This window comes from Tinamus guttatus, unplaced genomic scaffold (genome assembly GCF_059628265.1).
Source record: "Tinamus guttatus ecotype Peru unplaced genomic scaffold, ASM5962826v1 Tinamus_guttatus_pri_ptg000002l, whole genome shotgun sequence".
Classification (NCBI taxonomy): Eukaryota; Metazoa; Chordata; class Aves; order Tinamiformes; family Tinamidae; genus Tinamus; species Tinamus guttatus.
The window spans coordinates 745,931-763,914 of record NW_028288536.1 but is presented as its reverse complement, the minus strand read 5'-3'; the positions used below and the strand labels follow the sequence as shown (position 1 = coordinate 763,914).

Below are 17,984 nucleotides of genomic sequence, written 5' to 3'. Positions count from 1 at the left end.
ATTTCATGAGCAAAAGCTAATGAGGCTGCAACTGCCTGTAACTAACACCTGGGGGAGGGATCCAAGCCTCCAAGCAGGATTTCTTGAGCCACAAGTATGACCAGATGCCTTCGTATTTGCTACTTGTTTTGATTTATTATGACTTAATTTGTATTATGCAGACATGCACCATAAGCGGACCAGCATCATTAAAGCCTTCTAGGATTGCAACTAACGCACTCACCAAGAGCCGGGAGACCCAGGTCCACCAAGCCGTGGGCAAGAGCATCACATCCCGTCTGCTGACCCTGATCCTCTGCTCCATCACAAAGCACATGCCAGGGAGGAGAGCAGAGGGAGGCCCCGAAAGAGCCACATTTCTGTGGCTTATTGATTCAAGCAAATCGTCACGTGGGAGAGGAGATGCTCCTTGCAAAAGGAGAAAGTTTTCAAGCCAAATAGGCTTTGATATATTACCAGTGCTGGGAACACGGGCCATACTCTCCCAAGGAGAGGCATCTGAAATCTCAACCCTTGGCTAGGGAATATTATTTAACTAAACCGTACTGCTCTTCCTTCAGGATCCTGATTACACCTAGCTCACCTAACCACAACAAAAAGCCCGAAGGCCAAAAATATAGGTGTGATGGCACCAAACCTGAAAACATCTAAGACCTCTTGGAGATCTCGATCTTCTGGAGATAGAAACAATAGCAATTCTTTGGTGCTGGACAAGGCTTACTTTGATTTATAATTATATTAATTTAAAACAAAAAGCACGTTCTGTGAGCTTTTTTTTTTGGCTCATCTGATTTTCTTTTAGTTTGCTTTAACTAATGTAAAACTATTTGAACATACACTTTCTGCAATTTAATTGAATTCCAAATTCTTGCCATAACCAGCTGGAAGTGAAACATGAGTAACCATGTAAATCAGAACTAGCATTTGCCATTTTCACTCTAATAAAAAAATAAGACTCTGAATTAAGGTACGTTATCTAGTTAGTTGCTTTGATGTGTATACAATGTATCCTCCTGGATAGCAAAAAGAAATATCAAATTCAATGTAAAACTACAATTCATTGTAAATCAGCATGGTGATTTGGCTGCAAATCAACAAGCAACAGTCTTTCTATAAGACAATAAATAGAAAATATATTTCAGATTAAAAATGACTATTTAGTAACATTTTAAATTGGGGATTTTGATCATTCTGAATTCAAGCTGTCCTATATGTTCAGCTATATTCGCTAAAAATCCAAATTCTAGTCATACGGTGTCTCCTTCCCTTTGAATAAGCCATATTTTTTCCTGGGTAGTGAGGAGAGAGGAGAACTGGGACGAATCATACGGAATTAAGACGCAAACTGTTTTGGCTTGCCATAAATGACATGCCCTAGCAGTGAAGCAAACAAGGCTAGGGAATAATCTTTAGAGGAAAGTGAGGAAAACTGCATTATTTAAGACATTTGTAACTGGACTGAGCAAAACATTTACAATGGTAGTTTAGATGACCTAATTGTCTTTTTCTCTCTCACTTTTTTTTTTCCTTTTTAAGATTTTACTGCGATCATTGATTCAGATCTTGGTAGAGTTATTTCCACCAGAGGAGTTTTTACATTTCCTTTGTGAATAAAATGTCAAGTGTTAAAAATAGGTACCCTATATTCATGTTAAGACATCTTTGTGAGACATCTTTATTTTTGGCAAATCAACACACTCACCCTATAGATAGTTAGTGTTTTGTTTTATTTTCAGGAGACTCAAGACTTCCAAAAAATGAAGAGAACCTCAAATTATGAGGAAGTAAAATGCTGATGTTCTTTAGGTTCCCTTGAACTGTACAGAAATAGGATAAGGATGGAGCTTTTCACATCTTGTTCTGACAGCCTTTTGCATTGTAATAAGAACAGGCTGAAATCAGTCAGGCAGTATCCACCCAATCTCTTGTGTTCAAAGCTGTAAAATAATCAGGCTTTGGCTTTCATCCAGTTTATTTCCAAGTGCGTTCAGGGTTGAGAGCAAGACAAACAAAAATTACCGCTCTGTCAGTAGTAACATCCAGAAGACTCTGCTGTGATTTTGTAGCTGAAAGTGTTTATTGCCATATTGGTCCTTGGGGGGATGTAAATGCTGGGATAAATTCTGCTCTGGTTTTCAGTGGCGTGCCTCCTGGTGAAGTACCACAGAGCTAGCATGGGTTTAGCAACTCTGCGTGAGAATGGACCTGTTGGTTTTTCTTCCCTGTCTACTTATAAGCAGACTTTTTAGATCTTCATGTATTTAACAAAGCAAATCTTGTTTATCTTTTCTTTATTTACACATGGCTACAGATGTCTGGGCAATGCCTTTCAAGGGATTGATTGCAGTATTCCAGGGAACAATTCAGAAAACACTTTCTAGTGTATAAATTGGTATATAATAAATATCATTAAAGGACGCTCAACCAAGAGACCAGCAGTCTTAATGATAGCATTATGATGGCACCAAAACACCCCAAATGAAATTAGGTCCTTCCTTGCTATGAGCTTTTCAAGCACAGCATCAGAAGTAGTCTCTTTCTGAGGAGTCTGTTATCTAAACACACTTTCTAAAGACTTTTTAATCCTGAATATTCAGACTTTTTCTTGGTCCACTCATCTTTTTCCTTTTTTTCTCCTCCTTGCTTGCAGGGCTTCGCGTAACAAGTCTGAGAAGAAGAGGCGCGACCAGTTCAATGTTCTCATCAAGGAGCTCAGCTCCATGCTTCCGGGCAACACCCGCAAAATGGACAAAACTACTGTGCTGGAAAAAGTCATTGGCTTCCTGCAGAAACACAATGGTAAATTTACTGCAGCTCTTCATACAGTAACCAAGTGCTGGTACAATATCCTGAACCTTCAAGGATGAGCAGACTAGCTCAAGGGGCCTAAAGGTGCTGCTGCAAGGTGTTAATTCCTGTTTCTTCTTCTAATGAAAAACATGCAGGCTCTTTTCTGCCCGAAGTGAAGGCCAGGAGGTTAGTTTTAAAAAGCACTCAGTACTGATTGCTGAGTATTTTTAAGATGTGCTCTGGCCATAGTAGTGATTTCAGAGCCAACTGTTCTAATCTGGTTGGTCTTGTTTCCAGTATGTAGTAGGTGAGAGAAGTGTGGGCATCAGGCTCCTTGACACATGGACTTTAGCCACCTGCTCAAAAAAAAGAAGACAATTTAAATGCTTTTCCCTTATAAATCAACAAGGGCTGGTTTAAAATGGGGTCCCCTTGTCCTCTCCTGTGGGAACGAGGCCAGAGGCTTCCGTGAGTGGCCACGGGTAACATTCCTGGTCCCCCAAGGCAGAATGGGCGCTAGGGAGCTAAAGCATCACCTGTCTCATCTTCGTTCATTCAGCCATCTGCCACCCACGCTCCTGGGAGCCCTGGGTGAAATGGAAAAGAGCATAAAAACTCGTATATCATGGCTCCCAACATAACGGAGTCGCAAGTGTCAAACTTACGGAGGGAATAATTATAGTGATTCTGATGTTAGAGAAAAGTTTCTCTTTAAATTAATTTTTACCCTGACTTCATACAGGAGGGCATGACTAGGACATCTGAAAGTTTGATAATTGTATATACCTATTAAAAAGTGACAGTAATAACATATCTATTTTTTTAGCTGCCCAAGGCAGAGTAAAGGAGAATGGGACTGTGCTCAGTTATAAAGCCAAGAAAAGAAAGATCACATGGGATTTGAGTAAGTGTAGACAAGAGTAGCTGATAGCCCAAATAATTCACTCAAAAAGGCACTTCATTTCTAGAGGAATAATTAAGTAAAAGAAAGCTAACAGCCACAAATCCTTATACAGCAATTGGGTCAAACTGTGACCGTTTTTGTGCACTTGCTAAAAAAAGCAAATGTCATCTATTTTTAAACTAGATTAGTAGCCACACAGTATAATACAAAGCAACACAGTTTTAAAATGTTGATTATTTTCAGGGTAATTTGAACATAATTTCCCTTTCACTTAGTGTGCTGAATCAAGATTTTAGTTATAAGAGAGGAGTGGATCGATTTTCAGATTTTCTCTTTCATACACATGGAAACTGCCAAATTTCAAGCAATTCTTCTAGCAGTTATGTTTTACACATAGTATCTTTTCCATGCTATCTATCTGCTGTAAGTATCCTATATTCTGAGGCTACATAATAAAAATCTGACTGTGGCTGCTCTCCCTGCTTCCTTAGCTGGCTTTTGGAAATGCCGTCTCAAACCACCTTAGCTCTGGAGATCCCCTGTGCTAGCAGCGACCACCCCCAGCAGTGTCAAAACCTGAATAAGCTGCTAGAAACAAACAGCTGCCTCTCTCCACTAATAAAGCCCAAATGGAGGCTTTGATTTATTTCTAGGAGACAATATGCACAGGCACCGTTATAAATTTACTGCGTTTAATACCATTTACCGTTTAATTTTCATTTCTCAGGCCAGTTTTCCTGATGTGCTCGGAATGGAGAGTGTTGAGCACTACGTGCTCCATGAGTGTTAATCAATCGGGTTAATTAGCAGGTGGTGCTGGAAGGGAAAGACAGGCTGCACACGGCACCCCGTGCACTGCGGGAATTCAGGAGCACTTCTAGAGCAGCAGAGCAAACAGCAAGCAAAACCCACGCGAGCCTCTCCACATCATGAAATTTGCCCCCTGTAACACCAGCTGACAAGTTTAGTGGGTAAAGCTAATGTGAGTCACCGTTATTTGGAGCAAATCTCTTAGCTAGGTGCACCTTTCATTCGGCTCCAGGTTGTGCTGCGGGTTCTTTTGCCTGCCCGATGAAGCTGGCAGGGAGCTTGTGCCTGCAGGCTGGCCCAGCAGCGGGGCAAAACACTGTGAGCAGGTCAGGGTCCTCATCACGGACGCGGTGCATGGGAGACCACCCTGCGGGCAGGATTTGGGGATGAGAACCCGGGCACTCTGTTCCTTCTCCTCCCCTGTCCTGCTCTCTTTGCAAATTTAGAAAATTGTAACCACCTCTTTGACATGGGCTGGTCCTTGCCTTGATTTTAGCTTTGTGCACTTTTATCTTTTGATCAATACTCACCTCTGTGAGGCTGACAGAAGGCAGTGGTTCATGACTGCAAGCTCCCACTGCAGCCAGTTCCAGCTGAGCTGAGTAAAACTTGAGGGAAACATTTTGGGATTGGGCCACATTTACATATTTGTTGTACTCTCGCTCTGCATCTCATGCTTGAAAATCACAATTTTTGAATGTAGAGATGGTTTCTATCCTTGCACAGTAACTCATGTACAGTCTTGCCAGATGTAAGTTTCTCTGAATTTAAAAACATGCACTATTTTGTTTGTGTTTAGAAGTCTCAGCACAAACAGAGATTTCGGAAATTCAGCAGGACTGGAAGCCTTCATTCCTCAGCAATGAAGAATTCACCCAGCTGATGTTGGAGGTGAGCATGCATATATCTTTTTTTTTTTTTCCTAATTATGTCTAACAGATACAAAAATGCCCAAGCTTCTAGAGCAAAATGCTGTCTGCTGTCCCAAAAGAGGAGGTTGCAGGTACTCCCACATGTGACCACTGAGCAGAGCCGCGCTTGGCATGAAGGACTAGGGTCCCACATACTCCTCTCCATTCTTGGAGGGGCAGCATCATTTCACAGAGCTGCTGCAGCGAGGTACAGAGCACACAGACTTCCAAGACATGCAAGCCAGAGGAGGTATTCAAATCACGCTTTACATTTCAGTATTACCAGCAGAGGTGAGCAAAGGGCAAAGCAGCATTTTATCCTTCTGTTCTTGGGAAGCATTATTATTACCTAATAGCTATGCAAGAGTAGCACCTAAAAAGCTACGGTGTCAGGTCCCTTTAGTGCTAGGTGCTGTACAAGCAGATATAACCTGACAGCTCCTGTTGGTTTGATACAGTTAATACTTCTACTATAATGATTTTCAAGGCCCTCATCAAGAATATTTCTATTATAACAGGGAGCGCAGTTATTTGGCAATGATAGTTTTTAAATTACCTTTAAATTATACCATAGGCACTCTTAACGCTAGCTGGGATCTGAAGGGGGGTGACTCAGTGGCTTTTACACAGGGCTGAGATGAATGCAAGTGAGCTGCTCAAGCACATTATTCTCTCTTTCCAAGAGCCAGAGCCCTTTTCCTCTTTGACCCCCTCCATCCCTGAGCACGCGGAGGCTGCTGGCCCTTTCCCTCCTTTGGGCCCCGTCGTGGCTCCCGCGCGTGGGGCTGTGGGCCCTGGCTGTGGCACCATGTGGCTTCATGTCACTGCAGGGGTGGCACCAAGCGGCGCTCGGGGCGGCCGCCTCTCGCCCGGCTTGGGGTAGAAAGGCGCCGTGTTGGTGTCGACCTGACAACTGCAGATTCTCCTTTCAGTGTACAGGAATTTACCACGCGTCACTCCTTCAGCTTGCATTAAAATATTTCCCGCAGATGGCCACAAATTGGCCGATGTCTCGACCGGCTGTGCCTTTGCGGATTCCTTTTGTATGCTGTGCTGGTTTAGCTGAAAACAACTGCTTTTGGTTTCCTAGCTTAAAAATAAACTGCTCGCTACTCTGAGTTTCCCTGCCCATCATGCTGACCCCAGGTGCTGCGATGTCCCGTTGAGCCAGGTGTTCATTACTCTTTTTTGCCTTTCCTCTAAGCGTATTTCATTAACATTTGGACAAGCTTACATTTTTTCCTGGCCTGTTATAGAGAAATGGGGAGGAGTTTCCTTTAAGCACTCGTTAAAGGGAATCAAAGCATATTGATTCCAAGTATACTGCAGTAATGTACCGGCTTTCCTAAAAATGGTCTTTTCTCACACCCAAAGAAAGATTGTCATCAGATTACATAGGAGCTGTTATTAGGCTTTTGCTGTCCATTTACGATAGCTGCAATAGTGAAATCTTTGATGGGGGATATGCCATCTCCACGTTAGAAGAACTAGTTGCAAGTAAATAAAAATAGAATTATGTATGCATGCATTAACTTGATTTTACCACCAAATTCTGATATGAGTCACTTTATTTCATATCCAATGCAAATTACACAAAGACTTGATTTGAAAAAAAAAAAAGTCCTCACCATAGTAACATGCACAATCCAGCTGCCTTGTAAAACCCCTGCTCTCTCCTATGGGTTAACAGCTATCGTGGTTTTTAGAAAACAGCTTGAATGTACTGTACTAAAGAAAAACATATCCTCTGCACTTAGCTTAACAAAATCAAACTAGCTATTGCAGCTGGAGGGTTTTCAGAGATGCTAAACACACACTCCTCTGCTGGGGTATAAGTTATTGACCTGCTTTTCAGAGGATTGTAGCACCAGCAGATTCCCATTGACTTAAATAGTTGCGGGTGCTCAGCGTTCTCTGGAAAAAGGAACATATGTTTGTATCATTATTCAAGGCTTTGTGTTTTCCTTTTTTTCCTTTTTAAAAAACCCAACAATTAGCATTTTCCAGTGTTCTCCAAATCCTTCCCCTTACTGAAGGCGGCGCAGGGGGAGGATGTTCTGCAGTTCCCAGGAGCAATTGCTATCCTGGCTTGGAGGGACAGTGGGGTTTGCAATGAGCTCCTCTAGCTCCATGTCACCCTAACCAGGCTGTTTGCACAACACCTGTCCTCTGCACAAGCATTTCCTCTTCCTGCTCTGCTCTGGTTCATTTGCGCTGCTCAAATACGGCAGTCAGTACCAACCTCAGATGTAGCCAGTAAACTGACCCAAAAAGGACCCAAACCTGCCCTGCTCAAAAGGCACTGGAAGTTCACTAGTGACTCCCAGATTTCAGTGGGAAGGATTTAATGCAGTCCCTGGGCACCTGGTGTTGGCTTTTCGCTATTTTGGGGGTTCTGCTCAGAGCAGATGAAACTTAGCTTCAGGTCTGGAAACTTCACTAGATTTAGCTTTGAGCAAGGTTTAGCTCACAACTTTGCAGCTCAGGGTGATGAGGAAAACAGTTTTGAAGGCAAAATTGCTCCTCTGCAGAGGACAGGAGTGATCACAGCTGGTATTGCCTTGCGGTCCCAGGAATGAAAGGACTTACTGCAAGGTGGGACAGAAACTTCAAGGCTCTGCAGAAGGGTGAATTTCTCCTTGAATGAGTAATCTAATACCATGACCTTTAAAATAAATCACTCAATTAAAACGCAGGCTAAGGATTATTTGATCATTTGCATTGCTTTTACTTACATGAAAGCCTGGTAATATACAATGTTACATTAATACAAACTGAGATTTATGGGTTTTGCAGAGAACTACCATTTTGAGATAGGCTGCATCCTTTAGCGTCCTTTGATATTTACACAGAGCTCAAATGTTCATTTTAATAACTTCCAAGGGATCCAGTCTTAGTCATTTTGCATTATTAAAATGTGTGATTAATTTAAAAACCGAGACATGAAATGTTCCTGTGAGCCCTTTGTTGCTTCAGTAGTAGGTTTTACTAGACTACAAAGAGTGTTGTAGAAGTTAAATCAGACTGTAAAATCAGAGAATTGCTGTTCTGCGACTCAAGATAACGTTCCTACACCCTGATGACAACATGGTGCTGAGGTAAAAATGGTTTTTTGATCAACATGCAACGCGACGCGCTATTTACACCTCTCCTCCCTACTAAAGCACTCTCCACTTGTGTGTTTCCCTGTTTTCCCTAGGCATTAGATGGCTTCATTATAGCAGTAACCACAGGTGGAAGCATCATCTACGTGTCTGACAGCATCACCCCCCTTCTAGGGCATTTACCGGTGAGTAATTCTGGCGAAGGAGCCACGGGCGCGCGTGGACAAGGGCACCCAGTGACGGTGCAAATCACTGCGCTCGTGGGATCACAGGGCCCTGTGTTTCCAGAAGCAGCCTAAGAGGGAGCGGGGGATGTTTTCCTGAACACGCGGTGATTTGTGCCGGCCGTTGCTGCTGATGAGCTCTGTTCTCCGTGGGTGTCACCCGTTCGCTGCGTGGTTTTGTTGCTATGAGGCACCTCGGCAAAGCTCGTGGGAGAACTCCCACCAGGAAGGACAGGGCGGCCTGGCTGCTCTCTCCCACCCCTGATTTCTAGTCTAGGGAGAAGAGCTCCGGCGCTCCTGGCAGTCTCGCAAGGAGCCCGCTAAAGGCCTTGCCCTGCTCTCACCACCATATAGGAGAAAAACCCCACGGAATTGAGGGGAGTGGGATTGCACCTCAAACTAACTGGTGATTGTCTGTGTTTGCCAGGGTCCTCCCCACGGCCAAACTCCTCCTTCCCAAGGCAAATGCACCCACACCCGGGTGGCTGGAGCTGATACTCCATGCTCCCGTTTTGGATAGCCCATTGGACTCAAAAAAATACATACCCAGGAAAAAAAAAATAGCTGCCAATTCATTATCGTGCCTTCCCAATCACCACCACCACCTCCACACACTTAGGAAAATTGCAGTTATTTCTCCTGTGCTTACATTTTCACTATGCTTTCCACCCAGCCAAATATATTTCACACACACTACCTTGCCATAATATGAATGAAAAATATCTTCTTCTGAGATTTAAAGGACTTGATGAAAGGCAGCAGCTCCTGGTAAAAGCAAGGATATTGCTATGCAACAGTAGATTGAACTAAATCTATCCATTTCAGTTTTCTTTAATCCTCTACAGTTGAAAAACTCAATAGTTGGCTGTTTCGTGACATACATATTTATCGCAAAGGCAGAGAACCCTGTCCTGCAGTCTGTTGGGTCTTCGGCCACTTGCTGATTTCCACAAAGTCTCTTTGTTTTTTTTTTTCACACTTTTGGGGGGTTTATTGCTATAATTTACACATTCTTAGTGGAAACTAGATCTGCTGCAGGAAAGTATGACTTTTCGGGAAACTCACATAAAAACATATTTCAGGCCCTGTTCCTAAAATCTTAAGCCCTACCTGAACACGTCTGAATTGAGGCTCCTAAGTCCTGAGTTGGCCCATCAGAGAGTAAATTTGTTTTCCCTCCCAACGTCATGCTTTGTATTATAAGCTTATAATGGAACCCATAGCAAAATGAGAACGGCTGTAATTTTTCATTTCTATTGAGGTGACCTTGCAAAGAGCCCAAGCCAGGGGCCAGCTTGCCAAGGCCCAGATGCTCCCACAGACTTTCTCAGCACTGAACAAGTGTTTGTGGGTAAAGAGTGCCCCTTCCCAGAGACCACAACAAAGCAGTAAAGCTGCTGTAAAAAAGTAAGCTGTTTCCCTGCGGTGTACAAATCACTATGGCCGTGGCTGAAGGTCCCATCGAGTGTGCAGTAAGGTGGCATAGCTGGCATTTTAGTTCCATGTTGTCCTTCCCATCTGGCTTCTTAAGCTTTAAAATAGATTGGAGTGCCTTCTGAAAAATCTCTGTGGCTTACCTTCTCTACTTCCAGGGACTATTTGTGAATTAATTTCAGTCCCTGTTTGAAGGACAAAATATCAATTCTTTCTCTTTTGTGGCTGCAGGAAAAAAAAAATCTTCTACTTTAAGCGTTGGCTAGAAAGCACAACTGGGCAGAATCTGAAGCAGGAGTTTCTCAGGGAACCTACCAAAAAATCTCAAGTCCTTTCTTTCATTAAAATCATGAAAGACCTTGATGCTGGGAACAAATATATCTAATTCTCTTTAAAACAGCCTTGCTTACTTTAAGTTCCGTGAAACTTTTCAAAATCTTTGTTGTAATTCCAAATAGTCTGTTATTATGAGATTTAGAGGCAACTTGATGAGCTTGATCCCATGCTGCAAGACTAAATATTAGTAAAGTCACTCCCGTAAATCTGTTCACAGCTCATAGCATCGTCCAGTCAAATGTTAGGCTACGTCTCCAAAGCTCTGCAGGTCTCTGCATCCTCCCTGCCCCTTCCCGCTGCTCTGTGCTGGGAAGCAGTTGAACATGAGGCATCAGAGCAGCCATTTCCCATCGGTAGGAAAAGGCAGGAAGTCCCTCTGCCTGCCCGTTCTTGTGGAGTCTCTGTTAGCTGGTTGCCCTGCTTTTCTTCCCTGCAATAAGGAATTATTCATCATCTTTCCTCCTCCTTCTCTTTCCCAAAAGAGCAGGGGAAAGGTGAGGACAGAGCTCTGCATCGGAGTACAGCTGTGTTGTTCAAACCGTGCAGACATGTGGGCTATGCACCAAGCCACCCGAGAGCTTGGCGGGGCAGCACTTTCAGGGCTTTCCTTTGGGCAGAGGTGTTTCGTTCCCTGCCACAGTTATCGGGGATAAATACCCAGAAGTTTCTGTCACCTGGCAGGATCCACTGGTTTGAAGGTGCAGAGTGGGCTCAAAGCTTAGCAGCATAAATAAGCTTAGCTTAGCGATATATATATGCATTAACAGAGTGACCAGGATTTGGCCATCTCTGCTTGTGACCTTTTTGCCAAGGCACTAGCTGTCTGTCTGCTGTTTGGATCTGGTGCAGAATTAGCTCTGAATAGCTCGCCTGATATTTCCCACAGCCCCGCGGAGACCGTGGAATATTTGCTGCCTGCTCTGTGTTTGAACTGTTGATGTATTTGTGATTGATACATTGATTCAAGAATAGTGATTTATTCTTGATCTGTGCGAGAGCAGAAATTCTGCTCTGTGAGCTGCTCTGCAGGTGGGATTCACTCCTGAAGGAGGCAAGAGTATAAATCCTACAGTTCGGTTCGCTTTCATAAATCTTACAGTTTTGTTCATAAACAAACAAACAAACAAAAAACTTGGTATTCTCCAGCAGAAAAGATGAAAATATGGATATGGAACATGACAGAGGCAAAAAAATATATATAAATGCCGGGACCTGTATGTTGGTCAAGTCAGCTGGTAGAGAGTGCTCATGGAGGCAGGTGGGCAGGTTGCTCTGAGCTGGGCTGCAGAAAAGAGAGTATCTTGCAACTCCTACCATACACGAAGCAGTGGGCCTCAACATAGTAAATGAGTCACAAAAACAGTTTTCAAATGTTAAATATTCTTAACAAGAAGATTATTCAGGTAATGAGCTCATACAATAAATAAACACAGTTTAATAATCTAAACTAGTATTTTATCACATCAAGAAAAGTATACAAACGGTAGCAATATCATTTTCAAAGTATATTTAATGTATGTTGGTATCTTAAGTATAAGATACTTAAGATATAAATTCCACACAGAACAGCAGGCATGTGTGGAAAGCAGAGCATAATCTTAAGTAAATACATAAATAAATGATGATGATTAATAACTTGCCAGTCTCATACAGGGCTAACACATTTTCAGCGTGAAATACAGCCTGGTAGCAGCTGCTCTGACAAGGCATGGAGCTGTATCAGTATGCCAGCTCAGCCTGAGGTCGTCTCGAGTGAGATGAGCATTAAGTTAAAGCCATTAGAGGGTTACTTTACCTTAGGACTCCCTTTCGGGTGTTTTTCTAGCTCTAGGGTTCCCGCAACGGCCGATGTAGTGAGAGTTGCCCCTTGGCGATGTTGTGACACACTCTTCTCCATCACGGGCACGAATCTCCTTCTGCTGCACAATTCGATGCCCTCTTCCCCTGCCCAGACCTCAGCATCAGCCGTGCAGATCCTACCCTGACTGCAGGAGCGCTTCACCTCCCTGCCACGGCGCCTGCAGGGTCTGGAGCCAGTGACACCATGAAGTCCTGGTCCCAGGAGACACTCACTGCTGCCACGTGGCCACCAGACCACGGCGTCACCTTCGCTGTCCCCATCCTGAGCTTTGTCAGGAGCGCCTGGAAGTCAGCAGGAAGCTCCCAGTGACCCCAGGCTCCGTGTGCCCCACGTAGGCCCCTCTAGCTGGCCGCAGACACTGGAGCAAGGGGGTGACAGGGAAGGCGCGCACCACGCTGCCGTATGTGGTGAGAGTTCTGTGTTTCTCAAGATATCTTTTTCCTTGCAGTGCGATGTCTTGGATCAGAATTTGTTGAATTTCCTGCCGGAACAAGAACATTCAGAAATTTATAAGATGTTGTCTTCTTGTATGCTTATGACAGATTCTGCCTCATCGGATTACCTAAAAAGTGAGTTTTATTTTGTCTTTCCCAATACGTGAAAAAGCATGGGCAGGGTAGGAATTTTCTCTCAAAAGAAAAGCTTTTTATGTAACACGCAATACGCATCTTATGTCCATAGCATCTTAAAAAGATCTTGCCACCTGGAATGACCTTCAGTACTGTTTTAAAATTAAACTCATTGCACTTATTTTAGTAGGCTATGACTGCTTGCAGTTGTGTTAATTATTAAACATTGTCCCTTTTGAGACAGCTAAGGAAAATAGGTTAGCCAATGGAAACCGAGAGTTCGCCTGAGACAAATCACATCTTAATTGATATTTCAGCCTATTAAAGTAAGATGCTGTTTGGAGATACGCTAATGTTGTGCACCTTTGTTTTATGTTACAATTGAAAAGTATCTGTAAAATCATCGTAATTCTTTCTCTAATTGAATTTTGTTTTTCTTAAAAAGCCTTTGCCTTGCCTCACCCAGAAAGCACAAGATAATATAAGATGTGCAGCTGCTTGATCTACTGTAAATACAAAGCATGCAGCTGATAGCTAATATGCCAAAGTTAACTTGATAGAAATTTTTGAGGTAATTAGGCACACTTTTCCGACATGAGATATAGAACAACTATAAGCCTAAACAGAAAAAAAAAAAAAAAAAAAACATTTCTCTGGGTTACTCCTGTGAGGAAGATGGTGTAAGAGAATGTAAGTTAGCTAAACCCAGCCATGTGCACAGTGCTGAACATCCTGGATCTCCTGCAAGGCATTTCCTCAGAGAGGCACTGATCCTGCAATTTATAGTACATTGGTGTGTAGGAATCTGAGTGGTAACAAGCTGCTCTCGTGCTGCCGATTGCAAGATTGGGGTTGAAAGGCACCATTCATTGTATTTAGTTTAAATAGTATATTTATTTCTTCTTCTTCTTCTTTTAACAATCCAGCCGACAATGAACTAGAGTTTTATTGTCATCTTCTGAGAGGAAGTTTGAACCCAAAGGAATTTCCAACATATGAATACATAAAATTTGTAGGAAATTTTCGGTCTTACAGCAATGGTAAGCTTTAATTGTTGTATAAATGTTACTTTAGTTATGCAAGATAAAATAGAAGTATGGTTCCACAGAACAAGACAGGCTGTTAACTGAAAGGACTATTTCTAACATTATGGGATGAATCTCACTTCACATGGTTCTAGCAACTGATTTGCAAATGCTCCATAAATACCTATGAAGTCTGAAATAGTCTGAAATTGTGTTTGTTCCTTTTGTTAATGCACCTCTCTTAGAAGTGGTAATCCTGGATTCTAACTCTGCAAGTAATGAAGTGTTCGAAGAAGGGTTGGTTTGTGCTCACTGATGCTAGATGCTAAGACTGTACCTATTAGCTAACTCACTCATAGCATTGCTGACTTATCTACTGACTATGTAAAATATGAATTCAGGCCTGCTCCAGAACTGAGAATCTGCTGAATCTGCCTTTTCACCCTTCTCCAGGGGTTTCTGGGGAAATGCTGTAATGTCACATAACTGAGTGCCTGCATCCCACACACCGTCACGCTGCGGTGATGTGTCCCCTTCCACAGCCATTGGAGTAGCTGAGGTCACGTAGACCCTTCTCAGTCTCAAACTCTGCCATTTTGCATTCTCCTCCAGCTACAGTACCCGATATTCACGTAAAAAGCAGAGAGCTATAACCAGTGTAGTCATTAATACTGCATAGTCATCCTAAGGAAAACACCTTTTGAGGGGTGGAGAGCAGATTTTTACCTAAAGTTCTCCCTAATAAACAGACGGCTGCATGGTTTAGTGTCAGGAATGAATTATTCTTTTATTACTTTCCCTTTTCCTGCCTGTCCAAGTTTGCCTTAGCTACTTGCCTGATTGAGCTCCAGAGTGGCATTTCAAAAGTTGCTGGGTTTGTTCCAAATAGGTCATCCTCGGCAAAAATTCCCCACCGTGCTTTCCAAAAACCGCACACCACACTGCGAAAAAAATGTCCCTGTCCCCATTTAACTCTCTGGTCTCGATCCGCATGACTAGAATAGAAACCTACGTGCAGCGTGGAGATATGTATTTCTTGTTTGGTGCTGATTTGAGGCTTTATTTGTACAGAAATGTGCCTGCCTTTATGCTTTCTAGTTTGAGTGAAGTGAGATGTGGCTGCATGGCAGACACACACAGCAAGCTGTACTGTTTTCTAGAGCAGAAATTGAATTTCAGGTGCTGACTCATAAGGATACATTTCTTTCAGGGGATTTTTTTATCCATTTCCTTCAAGGACTTTTAACCTTTTTCTATTTTTTTTTAACGTGACCTTAAAATTGCCTTCTTGCCCCTTCGGATTTCATAGCCGAGCATTTTTACCAGCTATTTCTAAGAAGAAACATAAAACTTACATTTTCACCCTGTTACTCAGAAGTCTTCCCTAGCTCAGTGGTATTAAACTAGATGGGAATATATGGTTTTCAGGAGACACCAGATCATCTTCTAAAGACTCCAGCTTATAGCTCTCAAATGAAGACATGCGCTTTCCATTTTCTTTTCCTTTGTATCACCTGTTTTTCTCCACCTTTCACTTTCTCTCTCTCAAGCTCTTCTCATCTCAGCTGTAGCCTCACTTGCACCCAATGTGCAGGGTTGCCCTTGTCCCTGATGGGCAAGAAGTCCTTCTTGGCCTTCTCCCCAGGGGTAACAGCCACTTGCCCACCTTGATTTTTGTGTCCCCACACAGGGGATCTTTACCCAGCTCATGCAGCAGAACCCAAGCAAGCTCCAATACCAGGAGGAGCAAATTCCCAAGGAAGGAAAATTTCACAGAACAGAAATTTCCTGAAGTGCTTAGGATCGGCTGGCCCTAAACCCCACATTTTAGAGGCATTTGTGGAGGGAAAAGACAGAGCTAAAGATAAGAAAAGAACTTGTAGAGCATCCTGTGGAAGGGGAAAGACAGAAATTGCAAATTAAGCTTAATTAGTGGGAGATGTTCCTTATTAATGTATTCAGGAATGCATTTCCCTGCAGCTTTTCACAGAAGCGGAAGTGTGAGCGTGTTTTTACACATGGGAGACTGATACAGGATGTTCTTCTCTAAACACAAATCTCCAGACTTCTTTCAGCTGCCAGATGTCAAATTCTACCTTTGTTTTTAATAATTTGTTTAGCACATGGTGAATCCACTGTGGTACCACACTCCTGCCACGCTAATACAAGGCCCACTGTAGCCGGAGAGACCGTTTTATCCTTGCTGCATCCCACCAGAATACCTAAATATCCCCCTCTCACGCTTGCTGGGCTCCAAACGGCCTTGCCTTCCTCCCTCCCTCCCTCGTACCTTCCCCCTTAATCGCAGTGTGACTTACAGCTGCGAAGTCGGTGCAGGGATGGGTTTGAACGGATTAGTTTGAAGGACTGAGGCTTAGGAAGCCAGTTAGGGGCTTAGCTGCTCTCCCTAATTTGACCAGGAGCCGCAGGGCTAATTCGCCTCTTCGTTAAAGGCCGTTACAGCGTAACATGGAGGGTTTGGTCTCCATCAAGGCCAAACAGATGCCTGGTGCCTGCGTCAGCAGGATGGCTGCTGGTGGCCACGCCATGCAGAACCTGCCTCCCGCCCGTGCCCGCGGCGGGGCTCGCCACGAGCGCGCCGCCAGCGCAGGGCCTGCGCCAGAGCGGCCTGCCGGCGCCAAACCGCGTACGAGAGATTTGATTTTCCGTTTGGGAGGGTTATATAATCACCGTTAATTAGGCTCCAGTGAGGAAAGCAGGACGGCAGCCTGGCGCGAAGGCTCAGCGCTCTCCGGAGAGGAGGGCAGATGGCCAGTGGGTCACTCAGAAGAGGAAGGCAGAGTTTCCTCTCTATTTCTAGAGGAAAAATGACTATTCGCTCCCCAGATATTGATTTTTTGGGGGGAAAGGGGACAGGATTTGCAAATGGGAAGATCTTCCAACATATATTAGTCCCCACTCAGTCAACTAAAGCCTTTCCCAACATTTAGAGTTTAACAAGAGTTAAAATCTGCATATACCCAGCCATCACTATAGCTGTTGGCCAGCAGCACATGTGCGGGAACAGGCACGTCAGAGTTACCAAAGACTAACACAGCGGCCCCCATCCAGTTTTGGCTGAGGGCTGATGGGGAAGGCAAGTAGCAAAGATCATCCCCCTCAAAAAAAAAAAAAAAAAAAAAAAAAGGCAAGGTAATATTTAGCTCCTAACAAAATATGCCAAATTAAAGTGAGAATAAATTATTTGACAAAGCAGCTTAATAGCTAGCTCTGATAAGAAAAGATAAGGCAAGCTGGATTTATCCCTCCTCTAAAAATTGTTTGCGAGTTTGTATACAGAAGAGTCCCTCACAATCATATAACTAAATATTGGCTTTGGTATTTCTGAGGTGATATGTTTGCTTAGAAATTCCCCAAAGAAGCAAAGTTAGAGTCCTGCCTTTCAAAGCGCTCATCAGAATAAAAAGAAACACCAGCTTTTTTAAAGTGACAGATCTGACCTTTCATTCAAAATGCCTGAAGTTTTCCTCTTAAAGGAGGAAATAATTGTTGCATAAAAAGAATTCCTGATTAAGTAATAAAATGAAATATTATAGTAGAATTTCAAATTGTGTATCTCATGTTCCCAATTTTATGGGAACTCAAGAAGTATCTGGTTACTGGATGCTAATTATAGCAGATACTCTCCTGTTAGCCAATATACGTCTCAGAGAGAAGATTAACCATCAAGGAAATTATTACGCTGGGGAGAAAAAAAATTCTCTTCACTCCCAGAGCAATTAATTCAATCTGAATTCCCTCTTAAAGGAAACAAACAGATTTATATAAAATTATATTGATCTTGAGCATATAGATGCACATGCATACATAAGCATATGTATAAACATCTGATAACAAGAATAACCCAAACAGAAATAAATGTTTTGCTCAAAACCAGCAGTTGCTTATTGCTATTTGCTATTAGCACTATAATAGAAGCTGCAGCTCGCAGTTTGCATCTCTTCTGGTGGGAACTCTACAGGCATTTATGCAAAAAGACATAATTTTTATCCTAA

At 43.0% G+C, this 17,984-nt stretch overlaps 2 protein-coding genes across 4 annotated transcripts in view; both read left to right on the top strand.

Moving 5' to 3' along the window:
* MAP4K4 (mitogen-activated protein kinase kinase kinase kinase 4) overlaps positions 1-17,984 on the top strand; it is a 602,555-nt gene that overhangs the window by 228,059 nt on the left and 356,512 nt on the right. The gene's annotated exons all lie outside the window — the stretch shown is intronic.
* The window catches only part of NPAS2 (neuronal PAS domain protein 2), a 91,713-nt gene that overhangs the window by 48,731 nt on the left and 24,998 nt on the right, over positions 1-17,984 (top strand). Inside the window, exons 3-7 of the mRNA XM_088520450.1 lie at positions 2,651-2,799; positions 5,304-5,395; positions 8,615-8,704; positions 12,823-12,943; positions 13,870-13,983. Of these exons, the coding sequence (XP_088376576.1) occupies positions 2,651-2,799; positions 5,304-5,395; positions 8,615-8,704; positions 12,823-12,943; positions 13,870-13,983 (566 nt within the window). The remainder of the gene's footprint in view (positions 1-2,650; positions 2,800-5,303; positions 5,396-8,614; positions 8,705-12,822; positions 12,944-13,869; positions 13,984-17,984) is intronic.